General features: G+C 42.8%; 2 protein-coding genes across 4 annotated transcripts; one reads left to right on the top strand and one right to left on the bottom strand.

The window, feature by feature from the left end:
- Nucleotides 1-150: 150 nt before the first annotated feature.
- On the bottom strand, nt 151-3,608 carry ccnb1ip1 (cyclin B1 interacting protein 1). 2 transcript variants are annotated; one of them, XM_020711685.3, is made up of 4 exons: nt 3,468-3,608; nt 1,385-1,689; nt 989-1,310; nt 151-601 (listed from the first exon to the last, which is right to left on the bottom strand). In XM_020711685.3, exons 2-4 carry the CDS (start codon nt 1,685-1,687, stop codon nt 432-434), a joined length of 795 nt encoding a protein of 264 aa, XP_020567344.1. In that variant the 5' UTR covers nt 1,688-1,689; nt 3,468-3,608; the 3' UTR covers nt 151-431. The 2 variants fall into 2 exon arrangements, with proteins under 2 accessions (XP_020567344.1, XP_020567345.1); XM_020711686.3 differs by having other exon boundaries at nt 151-598.
- Nucleotides 3,609-5,713: 2,105 nt separating this feature from the next.
- Nucleotides 5,714-13,500, top strand: si:ch211-212k18.5 (uncharacterized). 2 transcript variants are annotated; one of them, XM_011487551.4, is made up of 4 exons: nt 5,715-6,049; nt 6,147-6,354; nt 8,631-11,896; nt 11,977-13,500. In XM_011487551.4, the coding sequence occupies exons 2-4, from the start codon at nt 6,279-6,281 to the stop codon at nt 12,175-12,177; spliced, it is 3,543 nt and encodes a 1,180-aa protein (XP_011485853.1). In that variant the 5' UTR covers nt 5,715-6,049; nt 6,147-6,278; the 3' UTR covers nt 12,178-13,500. The 2 variants fall into 2 exon arrangements, with proteins under 2 accessions (XP_078792440.1, XP_011485853.1); XM_078936314.1 differs by having other exon boundaries at nt 5,714-6,354.
- The last annotated feature ends 2,542 nt before the right edge of the window (nt 13,501-16,042 follow it).

The raw sequence follows: 16,042 nt of genomic DNA, 5'->3' as shown, positions 1-16,042 counted from the left end.
AGCTGCAGACTGCCGGTGCACAAAAGTGCAGTCCATAAAACATTCAGAAGTAGTTTTTTTACACACTATTTTTGAATCTGTACAACCACCAAAACTAAATATACAGTTAACACTACAGTGTTAGGTCCACACATAAAACCGACAGAAATATATATTTTTTTACTTTATTAAAAGAAGCAAACAGCTTTTTGTATCAGTAGTTGCTTTGAGTCTTCCTGCAGCTTACAAAAAACTTTACAAATATTTTTTTTAAATATCTAACTAACTTTTCCAAAAAGTGACACAAAAACATGTTCCACTTTAAATACAACAACTTTATAAGCATTCGATGATGGAAGACTTGTGTCACAAATGTACACAAAACTAACATTTTTCCTAAAGAAACCAAAACATTGACGTTTTGTCAGCAGCTGAAGGTGAACTGATTAGTCTCACGGTTTACTGACGAAGGGGCGGCCTCTGTCTCTGGCTGGGGAGCGGAACTGGAAGAAGGGCTTGGCTCCATCCGCTTCCAGGCAGGAGAAGAAGCGACTCTGCGCATCGGGGCGACGAGAGAAAAGCTGGGGGCTCCTCAGAGGGGTCGCCTGCTGAGACGCCGCTGCTGAATCACACAAATACAATTAACAGATTCCTCCTCGCTAGTGAAAAATCCTGCGACACAGAATCGGCTTCAAACTCCTGCTGCCCGTTCTCTGGAGGTGTCTTTTGATCAAAACACCTAACGGTTCAGCGCTCTTTTAGGGGTTTTAACGCTGCTCTTGCTGTGACTATTTCCTGTTCTAAACATGGACTTAAAATTCAAAAAAATGATTTATCTTAATTACATTTTTTAAATAAATTCAGAAATTTTTTTATGCCCCTGAGTGATTATAACACAAGACACTTTCCAAGTCAGAAAAACATGCTGCAAGTTATTGATATCAATTAAGCTTTTTTCTTCATGTTTGCCTTAAAACGTGGCCCAAATGAGACAGGGACGTCCTCTTACCGTGGTTTAAGTCTTGATGTCCTGTTTGGGGCTGTGTGTCCCTCTCACCCACATCCACCACCATGTTCCGCAGCCTCAGGGAGTCGTACAGCCCCTGCAGTTTCTGGTACTGCCTGTTTCTCTCCATCAGCCTCTCGGACACCTCGCTGTACTTCCTCTTATACTCCTCCATCACTTTCTTCAGGGATGTGATCTCCCCTCTCATGGATGAGAGCTCCAGCTCTCTGCTCTGGTTCTGCTGGGTCAGGAGCTTGTCCATCTGCTTCAGCTGTCCTTCAGCGCGGGAGAGACTGTATTCTTGATACATGCGCTCCTGATGGACCTGTCAGGAAAAAATAAAAAAATAAAATCAAAGCTGTAAGACGCAGAGGGATACTAACTAAGTTAAAAAGTGACCTGGTAGCTCCAGAAGGCCAAGGCACGAGCACAGATGTCCAAAACTACGTCCGGCCGCAAACCGGCCAACACCATGGCTTTGTACTCCTCAGATGGAGAGAGCTCTGTCCTCACGATGTCCAGCTTGCCGGACAGCGCAGAGGAGCAGGCGGGGCAGGTGGCAGGGGAGCGGCTGAACTCGCCAGATCCATGCTGGTCGCAAAAGACGTGGGAGCACGCCGTGACCCAAGCGAAGCCGCTCAACTTGCTCCGACACTTGGGGAAGTTACACAGCAGTGTGTCGTCACAGAGAGACATGGCCATGACTGAAAGGTACAGCAATGGTTTCAGTAAAGAGACCCGTGCAAAGTGACAGCTGTTGACAGGAAATACTGACTGTGACCATTAAACAACAAATTCTTTGTGATAAAATCAGTCAAGGGGTATAAAAAGTAAAGGATTTTGTGTGTATAGAAAAGTTAATACTAGTCCTCTTTGCTACAGATAATTAAATATCAAACTAACAAGACTAGTTTCTTTTAAATATGGAGATTCTGAGAGAACAACTTAATAAAGCATCCTAATATTTGATTGTTTGCACCTCACCACTAAACAATCATTGTAGACACTCGTTCCCCATTTGAACGACAGCAAGCAGAAAAAGTTATTTTGTTTTTTAACCCGCCATGAGGTATAGGGCCAAAGTAAAGAAACCCCCCCTCCATTTATTTTTTTAAATAAATAAAATTGAGCTACAGGGTTTAAATAAAAAGTGTACCTTTAAAAATTACATTGGTTGAACCTGCCTAATTCTGTTTGAATTGGTCAGAAATTATTACCATATTGCATTAATTAATGAAAAAGAAAAAGAACAAATTTAGGTTTTAAGTTTGACCATTAACTTTTATAAATATGACATTTCCCCACAAACAACTGTATTAAAAAAAAATAAAGTTCCGGTCCATGTTGTCATTCTAACAACCCAAAAGTAAAGTCTGTCTCTGAATGTTTGATTGTCTAGCAGAGGTGTCACACTCATTTTCACTGAGGGCCACATCAGCATATGAGCTGTCCTCAAAGGGCCATATATGACTTATACATGTAACTAAATGTAATGAAAAATAAATGTAACTTCTCCTTGAGGTTAAATAACTTATTATTTATTGATTATACATTTTTAAACTGACAATTACAGTTACATTTAAAACATCCCTTGGCTTGTTACTCTAGCATGAATCCTTTTAAATTTTGTCTGGTTATTAAAATCCACATAACTCCAGTAATGATAAAGATATGATAAAGACAAAAAATAAAGAAAAATAACAAACTGAGCTAAAAATATTATGTATTAAGCATGTATAACATTTGACAAAAAAAGGCTGCACACAGCCTTGCATCCAACTGATGGTTTGATGACAATTTGTCTGCATACACACAAACATTGAATAATTACAACAGCAGCTACACATAAATAATATGTAATCGACAAAAAAAAAATATTTTAAGAAATTAAAATATTTTAATTGAGGCCTTGAGTTTGACACATGTGGTTTAAGGGATCAGTATTAAATTCCCTTCAAAAAGGTGTAATAATTTGGTTGATATTGTGTAAAATACTGTTGCATATACCAAATTTTAAGAAGGTTTTAATATGTTAATAAATATTAATGGGAATCGAAAATTTGCCTAATTAAATTTATATTGTTCTCATAACATTTGGATTTTTAAAGTGATGATTAGTATTGGATACCCTTATTATTCCAAATAAAATAAGCTTTTGTTGAAATGTGTGTTTTTAGACTAGTTTCTAGGCTAGTATGGCTTGTTTTTACAAATGTTAAAGTTTTGTGGGTTATTTTTCTTTTTTATTCCATGAGTCAGAAGGAAAGAAAGTTCAACTTGTTAATTTTTAAAAAGACGTCACTGGCTACAATTAGCTAGCTACCTAGCTAGCGAGTAAATAAATAAAGATTCAAAGCCCTCGTCTTATCTTTAAATATTCGATTAATAATGCGTAAATATAAGTTTAAAGTCACATATTTAAATATAGTAATATTTTATCACCGCAACTGTCTTTTTTTATTCGTCAAATAGATGTTCTTACCACTTCGTCCAGCTGCAGGTGTTAGCTAACAGGTGACGCTATTCTCGCTCGCGCTGTGATCCGATTGGCTGAAATTTTTCCTTAGACAGCCACAGTTGATGGATGCAGCTTAAATGTTAACATTTCTGTTAATTAACTAAAATGAATGGATACTCTAAAAGTTTGCTATTTTTAACATATAAAAAGTCCAAAGTATATTGTTCACAATAAACATTAGCTGAGGCAATAGCTTCACATTAGCACATCTTTAACATTTGTTTGTGTCTATATTTAGGTATATATATGAATGCATGCAATTATTTAAAAAAAAAAAAACTTGATTCGTGGAAAAATATTAGCTCTGACTTAAAAAACAGAGACACACTCTGATGAAAATTGTGTTTTGGGTGATTTTATCATGTTTGTTTCATGATGGAAAGAAAATTAATCTTAAAATTGCATTTCTGAGTATTTCTTTTTTCAAATCGTTGTGAATCAGGAGCAGACATAAAAGGCTGTTTGAAAAAGCTTGTAAGTGTGATGTACAAGTTAAGACGGCGAGTCACAAGCTCCCTGCTCCGCTGCATTCTGATGCATCCACTTGTAGACAAATATATTTGTGTTCGTCTTTGTTCTTCCCTCATCTGAGCTGGCATTTGGCTCAAAACTGCATGGCTGGCTTGCTCAAACACTGCTCGCCATCTTTGTAACACCTGTAATGTCAGATTGGGGATGTGCCGGCTGAAAGCCAGCGAGAGAGAGAGTGTAAACAACAACCCCACACACACACACACAACTCAGAGGGGAATTTCGAACGAACTACTGCTGCTCTGCAGAAACTATGTCCTAGAAAACGAGACAGGTTTTTTGTTTGGAGCTAAAAACTGCATAATCCCAGGTAAAAGTTCAGTGGGAACGCTCTGAAAATAAATAAAAAAGATGATCAGAGAGGGACTTAAAGTAAGGCAGTCAGAAGAAAAAATTAGGATATCACATATTTTCATTGTAGAGCGCATCGTTAATAGACATTTGCTGCTTTCTCACAAATGTAACGTGTCAAAATGTTGCTTAATTTATACATCATAATAATAATGCATGAATCCTGATCATGTCTGAGTCTTAAAAGTGTACTTAAAGTCAAGTTATAGTGGCATCCATCGATCCCTCCTCTAAACCTGCTTTATGGGGCAACAATCTTGATTAAGCAGAGGTGAAAGTTTCATCTTTGTTGGAATTTAACAATATAAAGCCATTACCTAAAACTATGAGCAAAGGGAAAACTGGGTCAAGAACACTCAATCAAATTTGGTTGAAGTCATTCAAATCCATGGATGAATTGTGTTCTGAAGCTGTTTTTCAGGTAAAAATAACATTTGTTTTGGATATATTTTGTTGCACAAATTAATAATTTTGTAAGTTTAGTTCAGTCTCAATGTTGTCATTACTACATGGGTTTTTGAAAAAGAGATTTAAAAATATTGAATCAATACTTAATGGCATTGCTTTTAAAATCATATAGTTTTCTATAGAGTTTTGTCAGAAACGCCTATAACTTCTGTGAAAACCTGAGATTAAAAATGAACAAACTTCTCCTTTTTCATTTAAAGTTATATCATCATGATTCCACAGAGGACAGTAGATGATGTATATGGTTCACCTAAACATGCCACCTTCACCTCCTCCTCCTCCTCCTCCCACGTTCCCTCCCTCTGCCCTCTCTCCTGCTTTTATCCGTCCCTCCACGTGGTACAGGAGTAAAGGCGGGGGGTGAAAGAGGCGCATTGTGCTGTGCAGCACTGGATCCGGGGGTTCACAGTGAGAGAAGGGAGATGCTCACTCAACTGTGTCCAACTCGCCATTGTCACTGATTCCCATCTATTCTCTACCTTTTAAATAGAGCTCTGGTGTAATTTTTTTTTTTAGTAGAGGGGGTGGGCATTATGCACTGACCGATAACACACGAATTACATCCATGCAAGTGGAATGGATGCGTGGCCTCTATTTATAACTAGCCGCGCGCGCGCTTGTTCTCGTCGGCTGTGATAATTGGCCCTATAGAAATCAAAGCGTGGAAATATTGACCGCACGGTCCTCTGTCATAATGAAAACGCTCAGAGGACAGTTTTAAAAAAGAACTTTTTTAAACAAACTATTATCTGAAAACCTCACCTGACCAGGCGATTATCAGAAAAATATAATCCCCCCCACCACCATTATTTAATGGTTGCGTCCACCTGTTGAGCATCCCCATTGTCGTAAACTTGCTTCTGTCATCTTTTTTTTTTTTGGTTGAAAGTTTGTGGCTGCTTTGGAGAAACCATGAAAAAAGAGTAGGGGGGAAAGAGACCCCGAGAGGCTGTGTGTTACACGGCCATTGAAATGCAAATATCGCAGAACAAGGAGTGGTTGTGTGTTTGTGTGTTCCTGTATATGCATGCAGCGGAGCAGCATTGGGAGAGGAGGAGCACAAATTGGACAAGTTTTTTTTCTTTTTTTGGAGGTGCTGGTGGTGGGGGGGGGGACTTTTGACTACAGCCACACACACCGCAGTTCCATATGACACGGTGTTGCCTGGAGGATTTTCCGTCTCTTTGCCCTTAAAGGTTTGTCCATGGAAGGCTGATTTTCACCTTTTACTTTTTTACCCCCCTCCTCCCCTTTTTTAATTTGATTTATCCTCCCTTCTTCTCTTGCATCAAGAACTTGTGGGATTCCTTAGAGAACTTTGAATGCGGGTAGGGGGCTCGTTCAAGTGCGTAAAACGGAAAAAAACAACAACAGAAACGTGCCAAGCGCCTGATGCCCCCCTCTCTGTTTGCCTCGCCGTGAATCATGTCACGCCGGAAACAGAAGAGACCCCAGCAACTCGTTAACGCGGATCCAGGGGGCCCAAAGCTGCTGCCTCATGGTAAGAAAACACAATTTAAATTCTACTATAAGAAATACTGGACTTTTTGTTGAATTTTGCCACAGACTTACAATTTTTGACCCACAAAAGTACTTTTTTGCTTTGTTACTTTATGCTCATATTTAAGTAAATCAAATCTAGGAGTATTTTGGCCCTTCTATGGGAAACAGTTTGGTCAGTACACTTAGCAAAAAGTAGTCTATTTAAGTGTACTACAAGTTAGTCTATACTAAAAGTGAAACAGTATCTTTGAAGTTGAATTTTTATGTATCGTAAACTTAAAATGTTCAGTTTAATCTGAGGAAGTATTTGAATTCCTACACTGAACATCTATAGTAGTCTTGCTATACTTATACTTAGGTATACTTAAAAAATAGTACAGTTTAAGTGTACTACTTTTTGCTAAGGGTAAACTTGGTGCTTGACTGGGTCCATCTGTGAGCCGTCCATCCAACAAACCCCACAGTGTTGACTCCCGGAGGTCTTTGATTGGTAAAGCGGACACTTCTAATTGTTCCCAATAAGGTGCCCGGGTGAGGAGGAGGGGGTGGTGGTTTTTGGTGAGGATTAATCTTCCACGGGGCTTTTATCCACTTTTGCTTTTCATTCTAAACTTGTCCTTATGCCTCATAATAATAATAATCCCCCCATTCTCTGTACTTTGCACCCCCTCAGTTCTTTTGACTGTATAGTCCTGCGCCGTTGAGGGTGTTTGAATAGTTTCTCACTTTTTTGGCCGGGCTGAACTTACGTTAGGCAGTAACTTCAAGTGCACCCCTGCAGCCGAACTCTCCAGACGTACCACAGAAGTTAGACCCGGAGTTACTTCAGAGCTCACTCTAGAAACAGGTTTATTTCTAAACCACCGGGAAAGAATTTCGCTGAGGTACAGTCTTTCATTCCATCACTATACCTCTCCGGGAGGGAGTAGTTAGTTTGTCTCTCCATTGTTGTTACCCTCCCCCCATTCTTTCTCTTTTTACTCTTTCTCACTCCGTGCTCAAGATTCAGAAAGAATTTGACCCCTGGGCGGTGGAGGTCAGATTAGTTGACCAATCAGGCTCTGTGGACAGTACCCAGAACCCTTAGCATGGCCTGACCCTCGACCTCCACTGTGACGTAAGGGGGGAGGGTGAGCAGAGAGATGAAAGACGCAACTGCTGTTAAAAGGGGGTGGGTGGGTTAAGAGGGGTTATGGGTTGTCGTGGTGATGCTCATTGTCCTCTGAAATGTGTTGCTATAGCAGCAAGGTGGTCTGTAAGCTTTTTTGTGTGTGCAAGATGTTTGAGGAGTTTCGCTCCGGAGAGCACAGATTGAGACGAGACATTACAAAGACGACTATGTTTCTGAGTTTCTCCCCATGTTTATTTGTCTGTTCAGAGCCGTTTCCTCGCTGGGGTTTGATTTGAAGCTTTAACTGTGGCTTTTGGGGCATGCACGAAAGTTTACAAATCAGTAACTGGAATCAGGAAGACAAATCCTATAAGTTGGGGGACAAAGATCATACAAGTTTATATGCAAACTGATAGAAGAGACAAAATCCCAGTTTCAACAGAGCCCTGGACATGAGACAAAAAAAATAAAAATTTATGCACACAAATAGGTATTTTGTGGCCACAATGTAGCATTTTATTAGTATTAGTATTTTCGAATCTTGTTACCAAAATGCCAATTTGTGTCCATAAAATACTCTTTTTGTGCGCACAAAAAAAAAAATTTGCCCAAAGGACACGAATTTGTGTGCACAAAATGCTAATTTGTGCCTACAAAATATTAATTTGTGCTCACGTAATGCAAATTTGTGCCAACAAAGTACTATATTTTGCCCAAAAAATGCTAATTTGTCCTAACAAAATCCTTATTAATGGACACAGATTGCTAACATGTGTGCACAATTAGTATTTGGTGGGGACAAAATGCTATATGGTGTGCACAAAATGCTAATCTGCACACAAAATACAAAATTTCCCCCCAAAAAATGCGTATTTACGTCAAGAAATAGTAATTAGTGAACACAGAAAGCAAATTTTTATGGATAAAATGCTAATTTGTGCACACAAAATCCTAATCTATCCCCACAGAATTTTAATTTGTGCTCTCAAAATGCTAATTTGTGGCATTAAAATACAAATTTTTGGCCAGAAAATGCAAATAAAATGCTAGTTTGTTCCCACGTGATGCTGATATGAGCACTAATTGTTTTGTTCTTCCATCATGTCCAGGACTTTATTTTTCAATTTTATAAGATCTTTTTTTCTGTTTCTATCCATTCCCAGATGATCACCTGGACTTAAAGTCGCCGTCTACATCTCTAGGTTCAGAACTGACTTCATCCGGGTCCTCCTCCTCATCTTCACCCACCTCTCTACAAGAGTGCCAGCCGCCTCTGGCTCCTCGCCCGTCCCCCGGTGGGCTCCACGCGCCCTCCTTGCCCAGCGAGAGCTCCCCCCCGCCCCACTGGCCCAGCCACATCACCCCCTTCACCACATCCCTCCCCAATACACACTCTTCACTCTCCCCAGACTTCCCTCACCCATCGCTGTCATCCCAGACGCACTCACCACCTCCTCTCAGTCAAACCTCTGTGTCCCTTAGCATGCCGCACCAGGAAAACTCTCACACAACCATGACCTCTCCGCCAATGGGCTGCTCCGCCGCCACTACTACCTCCTCCACTGCTTCCTGTTCTTCTGCCAACTCCCATCAGTCTCAGCAGGACAGCTCCAGTCCGGGGGATCAGCAGAGATCCTCCTCTTCCATTGGGGAGCAGGGACAGATGCAGGTACCTCCGACTCTGACTGTGCTTTTAGAAGAGCTGAGGGTTCTGCAGCAGCGGCAAATACAACAGATGCAGATAACAGAGGAGATCTGTAGGCACATCCTCAGGCTCGGAGGGGCTTTCTTTAGCCAAGAAAACAACCCGCAGGCTGGTGGCTCAGACGGTAACCAGAAGGCGACAGGAACAGAATCGTCATCCCCGACGCACCCTTCAGCTGCAACCCCAATAACCTCCGCCTCATCGATTATAACTGGACTTCCGTCGTCTCTCTTTCCCCAGCCGACCGGCTCCAAATCAGGAGCTTCACTTGTTAACGGTAGCAGAGCTTCCTCCTCTTCGGCCTCCACTTCCTCTTGCTCTGCCATCTCGTCTTCCATCAGCTCTTCCGTTGCAGGCCTACACCCCCTGTCCTTGTCCCTCGGTCTGCCTCAACGCTACGTCCATGAGAAATCATCCCCGTTCGGGCACAGCAACGGCATAAGTTTCTCCACCCACTCCATTCCTACCACCAGCCACCCGCCGGACCTCCAGCCCACGTCTGCGTCCTCATCTGGCCGCCCTCAGCACATCTGCAGGTTTTGCGGGAAAGTTCTGAGCAGCGATTCCTCGCTCCAGATCCATCTGAGGTCCCACACGGGCGAGAGACCCTACCAGTGTCCGGTGTGCTTGAGCCGCTTTACAACCAGAGGAAACCTCAAAGCTCATTTCCTGCGACACAGAGAGCAGAACCCTGAGCTGTCCCTCTCTCTGCTGCCCCCCGCACTGTCAGAACAAACCCAGAGCGGGTCGGCTGCTGGGGTCATCCAGAGGAGGCGAAAGCGGCGAGCAGATGACGACGACGTGTATAGCGGAGTGAAAGGCAGCGTTCCTGGGATGGCGGAGAGCATGGCGTTGGGACTGCTGTCGGGGGCATCAGCTCGACCCTCGCCCTCTTCTCTACCTCTGCCCCCTTCAGTGGACATGGCGCTTCTGTCCACCGCTCACTCGCTGCTGCAGTTAAACAGAGCATCGGCTGTGGCTGCTGCAAGCGCATCCAGCACTGGACTCCCCTCCACGTCTTCCTCCCCCTCGTCCTCCTCTTCCAGTCAGTTTAAGGGAGCAAAGCAGCAAAGGTTTGATGAAAACACCCCTCCTCACTCCGCCCTCCATGCCTCATCCCCGTATTCTCAGCTGGCCCATCTTCCCAAGATCCTCTTTCCAGGAGGTGCTTCTCCACACCACCTAGCACTTCTCCGACCCCCAGGTCACCCATCCACATCCCATCTCACTTCACCTCATCAGTTACCCTTCCCGTTCCCCCCCTTCCCCAAACCCTCCGCCTCCTCCCCCTCCTCGGCTTCCCCTAACACCTCCACCCAAACATCAGACACATCCAAGCTGCAGCGGCTGGTACAGAAGCTGGAGAAACAGCCACAAGGGGGCGTCTCTTCTGCCTCTTCTTCTTCCACATCTTCACAGATCTCGACTGAGGCCAATGGGGATTCCAGTGTCCATGACCTAACCACTACCTCTACCGCCTACCGCAGGGAAATGTTGGCCGCTCTCGGCCTAAGCCCCAATGTTAGCGCTGCAATGACAAGCCAAGGAGTCTCAGGCTTTGGCACCACAACCACCACAGCTACTCCGTCCCTGCCCGCCGCCCAGGCCGCCAACCAGTGTGGAGTCTGTCTGCGCGTCCTCAGCTGCCCCAGAGCTCTCCGTTTGCACCAGGCCACCCATCTGGGAGAGCGCCCCTTCCCCTGCAAGCTCTGTGGACGTTCCTTCTCTACAAAAGGCAGCCTCAGAGCCCACCTGGCCACTCATCGAGCAAGACCACCCAACGCTCGCGCTCTGAACTCCTGCCCCCTGTGCCCACGCAAGTTCACAAATGCCTTAGTGCTCCAGCACCACATCCGCCTGCACCTTGGAGGGCAGATCCCACCTGACGAGGAGATGCCGTCTGAAGACGCTACGGAGCGAGACAATACTACCTTTGAAAATGGCGAGAATGAATCTAAGAGTTCCCCGTCGAAATCCCAACAAATCCTTCCGCTGGCTTTAACGACAGGCTCAAAATCAGCTGATGCTCTGTATTTAGGATCTACTTACAAGCAACCCACAACTAATGATGTTGATTTAGTTAAAATTGAGGAATCTTTGGACTCCAGTGTTAGTCCTTCTCTGACCTGCAGTGTCCCCATGGCGGGGGCAGAAAACCTCCTGCGTTTGGGAGAAAACGACTCAGCTGACGGAGGCCCTGAGCACTCAAAGGAGGAAGCACCCTTAACTAGCTCTCACTCTGCAGCAGACAATGGAGATGCAGAGGTTGACGATGCTCCTCTGTCACTCTGCGTTTCAAAGCCAGACGTTGAAAACCGCCGAGCGGTCAAAGAGGATGAAGACGGCGCGGCTAACGAGCCCACAACCACTCCCAAAGGCAACTCAAGTCCAGCTAACCCCGTAGCTGAGATTAGCTCTGTGGCTAAACTGGGAGTCGTCCCTGATCCAGAGGAGACCCCTGACCCTCTTGAGGCAGGCGCTGAAGATGCTGTAAAGGACGAAGACGCCCCATCCAGAGAGTCTACAGCTGTGTCTGATCCAGAAGTGGAAAAGGACACTCCGAAAAAAGAAGTCTGTGATGTACGAGAGAAACCCTCTGAGGAGGACGAACCCGCCGCCGTGACAGGACCGCCGCCTCCCCCTCCTCCACTGCCTTCTCGCCCCGACAAACCGTACAGCTGCTCCCACTGTGGAAAGGCGTACGCTAGCAGGAGTGGGCTCAAGGTAAAAGTTTTGTACAATATATATCCGCGCATCATACGCTCCATCTCCAACTAATGATTTTTGTCTCATCCCATCCACAGGGGCATATGAAGGTACACCCCGGAGTGTTGACCAACACCCCTTACAAGACTCAGACCAATGACAATGACTTGATAGAGGACTGTGGTTCGTATTCAGTCAGTAGAAATACCCGCCAGCAAGAGGAGAAGCTGGCCCACGAGAAAAGTGATGGCACAGATCCTCTGGATCTCCTGACTGAAACGCCGGACACCTCTGTGTAGAAAGTTGCTCAAAGTTCCATTTGGATGGATCCTGACAGAGGAATGTATTTTTCTTTTGATAGCTTGAGATCTGTTTAACTCTGTTTCATAAGTAGGTTTTGTATAAGGTAGATAGATTTGACTTGTAGTTCTATTGTAGTCAAATTAAAGGAAACAGTTGAATGTAGTTTTTCTGCTGTCTATTTTTGTATTTTAAAGATCCCACTAAGGCCTTTTATCCCCCCCGCCATGGTGAGAATTGTTTGTGTGTTTCTGCTGACACTCGCTTCAGTGCATGATGTAAAGAAAATAAGCAATACGAGTTGAGTTTCTTCCTTTTGAAGGAGTGTCCCGGAAGTTTCAAATTGAATTCCAAACCAAAACGGGCTGCGTTCTTTGCGGTCAGTGTACATGCGAAGCGCAGTGGATGGTCTTTGTTGGAACTGCCCGCCTTTTCCTTTGATAAATGCTGCTGAATGCGTGTTTCTAAATGTGCTGAGTTGCACTGAGAGTTGCACTGTTACCAGTGCTGCCGAAATCTACTGTAACAGACCCATTCCGGTCAGAACCACGACTCGGTTCTGCTTTCCTCTGCTGTAAACCATTATTCCAGCTCTTATTTGTTAATGATTATGAATGTATTCCACTGACTGTACATGAGAACCAGACCAAGTGAGGGAGACGTCACCCACAGAAAACGTCTGTACTTTGGGTTCTGATGGAAGGAAGTTGATTCAGTTACTGTGTTGGAACCACTACGTCGTCAGGAGGCAGCCATTGGTCCAAGTCTGTCTGGGTCTAACCAAGTTAGCTTGTTGGAAGACCACAACCCACCACTTAAAAGCCAGAGAAAACATTTCGGATTGAGACCTCCTACTTTTATTGAGGCGTTTGATTGGCCGGTTTTAAAATTTGAATAACTTGCACTACAGATAAAATAACATTAAAAAAAATCATAAAAGCAACAAGATGTGAAAGAAAGTGTAGCAGAGCAAGAAATGTTATCCTGACCAATACAATGACTTATTTTTCTATAGAATTATGGGATTTCGGCTTCTTGGAATCCAGGGGGGAGGGGTCACTCAGTCCAGTTCTCATGTACAGTCAATGATGTATCCTCACTCTTGTTGGTACTATCTGCACTGTTGAACCTCCTGCGGTGGATGAGTTGTGAAATGACCCCACTCGAGGCTCCTGAGCCCGTTTCCCCAAATGTTTGGGCCAGTTTGGTAGAAATGTGTGCGCTCCGCCTTCTCTTTGTTACTCTCTTCTTGTAGCGATGACAGAATGTGTTCCCACGCTTCCCGTGTCTTAAAAAAATAAATAAAACAGCGGCGATGTGAAGAGGAGACCCGACGGTTGTCTTTTTTTGTGTGTGTGTGTGTGTGAGAATCAGTATGCTGGTTGCATGTGTGTGCCCGTATGCAAACTGTTGGTCAGTTTTCTCTTGCTTGTTCCAGTTTTCTGTGTGAATTGTGGGAGGGTGGATTTTTTTTTTTAGGCGGTGGGGGGGTCCCTTTTGTCTGAGGAGCTGGCCTGGCTGTCTCCTAATTCTGCCTTTTATGCCCTCCGTGTCTTTTAATATGTTTCAGTTCCCCGGCGCCGTGCATGTGTGTGTGAAAAGGATAATCAGAGCTTGTATGAGTGCGATTGAGAGTGCAGCTGTAGAGCCCCCCCCCCCCACGCGCACACACTCACACCACCCTGGCTCTTTCATACCCCTTTCATTTCTCCCTCGCCGCTCACCCCAGCATCTCCATCACCCCCTTCCCCACCACTTCCCACCCCATGTAATAAGCTGACACACAGGAAGCTCTAATCCCCGCACAATGCCACCCCACTTCCCCCCAGAGTGACTGGAAGCGGGACAGGGGGCAACAGGGACCAACCTGGTCCAGCTGTCCCCAAAATGGCTGAACTTAATCCCCCCCCCCCCCCCTCCTCCTCTTTAAGTTTTTAGCCTACAGGGGCTCCAGAAACCATGGTGACCGGTAACCAAGGAGAAGAATGGCTTTGGGCAGAGAGTGGGACAAAAGCAGTGAAAGGAGCCATGTGTGAAAAGTTTGTCCACATGAGTTCATGAGTGACAAGAGACGTGTCTCAATCTAAAAACCGAATATTTTCCTTCTTTTAAATATAGTTTGTGTTTTTGCATTTTTTTGCCCCCCCCCCCCCCCCCCCCCCCATCTCCACACTTTGATCACACGGGACCCTTTTATGGCTCATCAGTAAACATTAATCGTCTCCCTGCAGACATCAATCATTCTCAGTGAGAAGTTCTTGAAAGGTGGTAAAAGACATTGCTTATGAACATTTAGTTCGGCATTGGCCGTGAATGAACCCCCATTTGCGGGACAAAGACCCTACTTAGGCCTCATTGGTCATTTATTTATTTAATCATAGCAATTTGAGATGCCATTCATAGGACAAGAGCACATCCTCAGATCAGTTACAGATTTAACAGAAAACGTTAATTGTTGTGCAATTGTGTGTGCGTGTGGTTTTTTTTAAAGATTTTTTTGTGATTTTTACATGAAATAGACACCACACCTTTGATTTTGTTTAACTTTCATTATAACTGATTTGTATCTTACAAGCAATAAAACCCACATTATGTTTAGATTAAAAAAAAAGTTTTTCAGACTTTTTACTTACATTCAACTTTTTACTTTATGAAAACAATTTTTCTTTGTTGCAAACTAAAGAAAAGATAAACACATTTTTTAAGAGTATTTTGTAGATGGGACCTTATTAATTCCTGGCAAAGAAATATCATCTTGATTTGTTTACATTTATAAGACACTCAAAAATTGAACTGCACCAACAGTGGATTATTTTTTTTAAAAGTGCTTAAAAGGAAATTCTATTTATTACAGACCTTTTACTTTTATGACAAAACTTTTCTAATTTACTTTTTATGTAAAGAAAAATATTTTTCAAAACTTGTAGTAATTAGCGTTTTTTTCTTTTTTGGGAAATATCTCTAAAATCTAATTGACTTTTCCCTTCAATGGACTGGTGAACCATCCAGTGTTTACTCAGCCTTCGTCTGATTGTGGTTGGGATAGGCTCCAGCAACCCTATGACCCCAAAAGGATTTAAGCCGGTTTGAAAAATATGGCAGGATGGATGTTAGATAACTTAAACACAGCTGTAATTTGTTCTTCTGAAAATAATGTCAAAACTCTTAGCACATAAATTGTGTTATTTGTGAACTTGATAATAAAGTTTTTGATGATGCGCTCCTCTTGTATTGTGTCATCTACAGTCAACTTTCATTTAAATTTGTGAATTAATACTCAGTCAACTTTGATTACTAAAACAGATTAGTCAAATTGTCTTTATTCACTAAATATAAAGTGACATACAAATATTTCAGTTTTGCTAAAGTGGGAGTCAAAACTCTTTGGCTTAAAGGCCACTTTTGGACCCACTTTTCCTAATATCCAGTCTTTTAATTTCAAAATAAAAGTGCTTTTAAAGTTACTTGTTTTTTTCTTTTTTTAACCCCAGTAAAATAGTTAGGTTAGTCACATTTGTACTATTATCACAACTGTTTTGTAATATATTATTCTTGTTATTAAATTTATTATTATTATATTGTTAAAATATATTTGTAATCTAAAAAAAAGATAAAGATGTGCTATGGTAATTCATTTTATTGGTAGATGAACAGAAAGTAAATCTATAGTGAGATATTAACATGAGTCTATTATCATGTACTCCTTTTTATACATGTAAAGCAATACAATTACAAACAGAAAAAGATAATAACAGAAGAACAACAATAGGTTATAGCAAAGGCAATAAGTAAAACTAATTACAAAAGAAACTTAAAGACAAAAAAAAAATCACAAAATGTAAAAAAACCAAAGACAACAACAAA

Source organism: Oryzias latipes, chromosome 18, assembly GCF_053564925.1.
Source record: "Oryzias latipes strain Hd-rR chromosome 18, Olatipes_Hd-rR_3.1".
Taxonomy (NCBI): domain Eukaryota; kingdom Metazoa; phylum Chordata; class Actinopteri; order Beloniformes; family Adrianichthyidae; genus Oryzias; species Oryzias latipes.
This window is presented reverse-complemented; position numbering and strand designations above follow the sequence as displayed.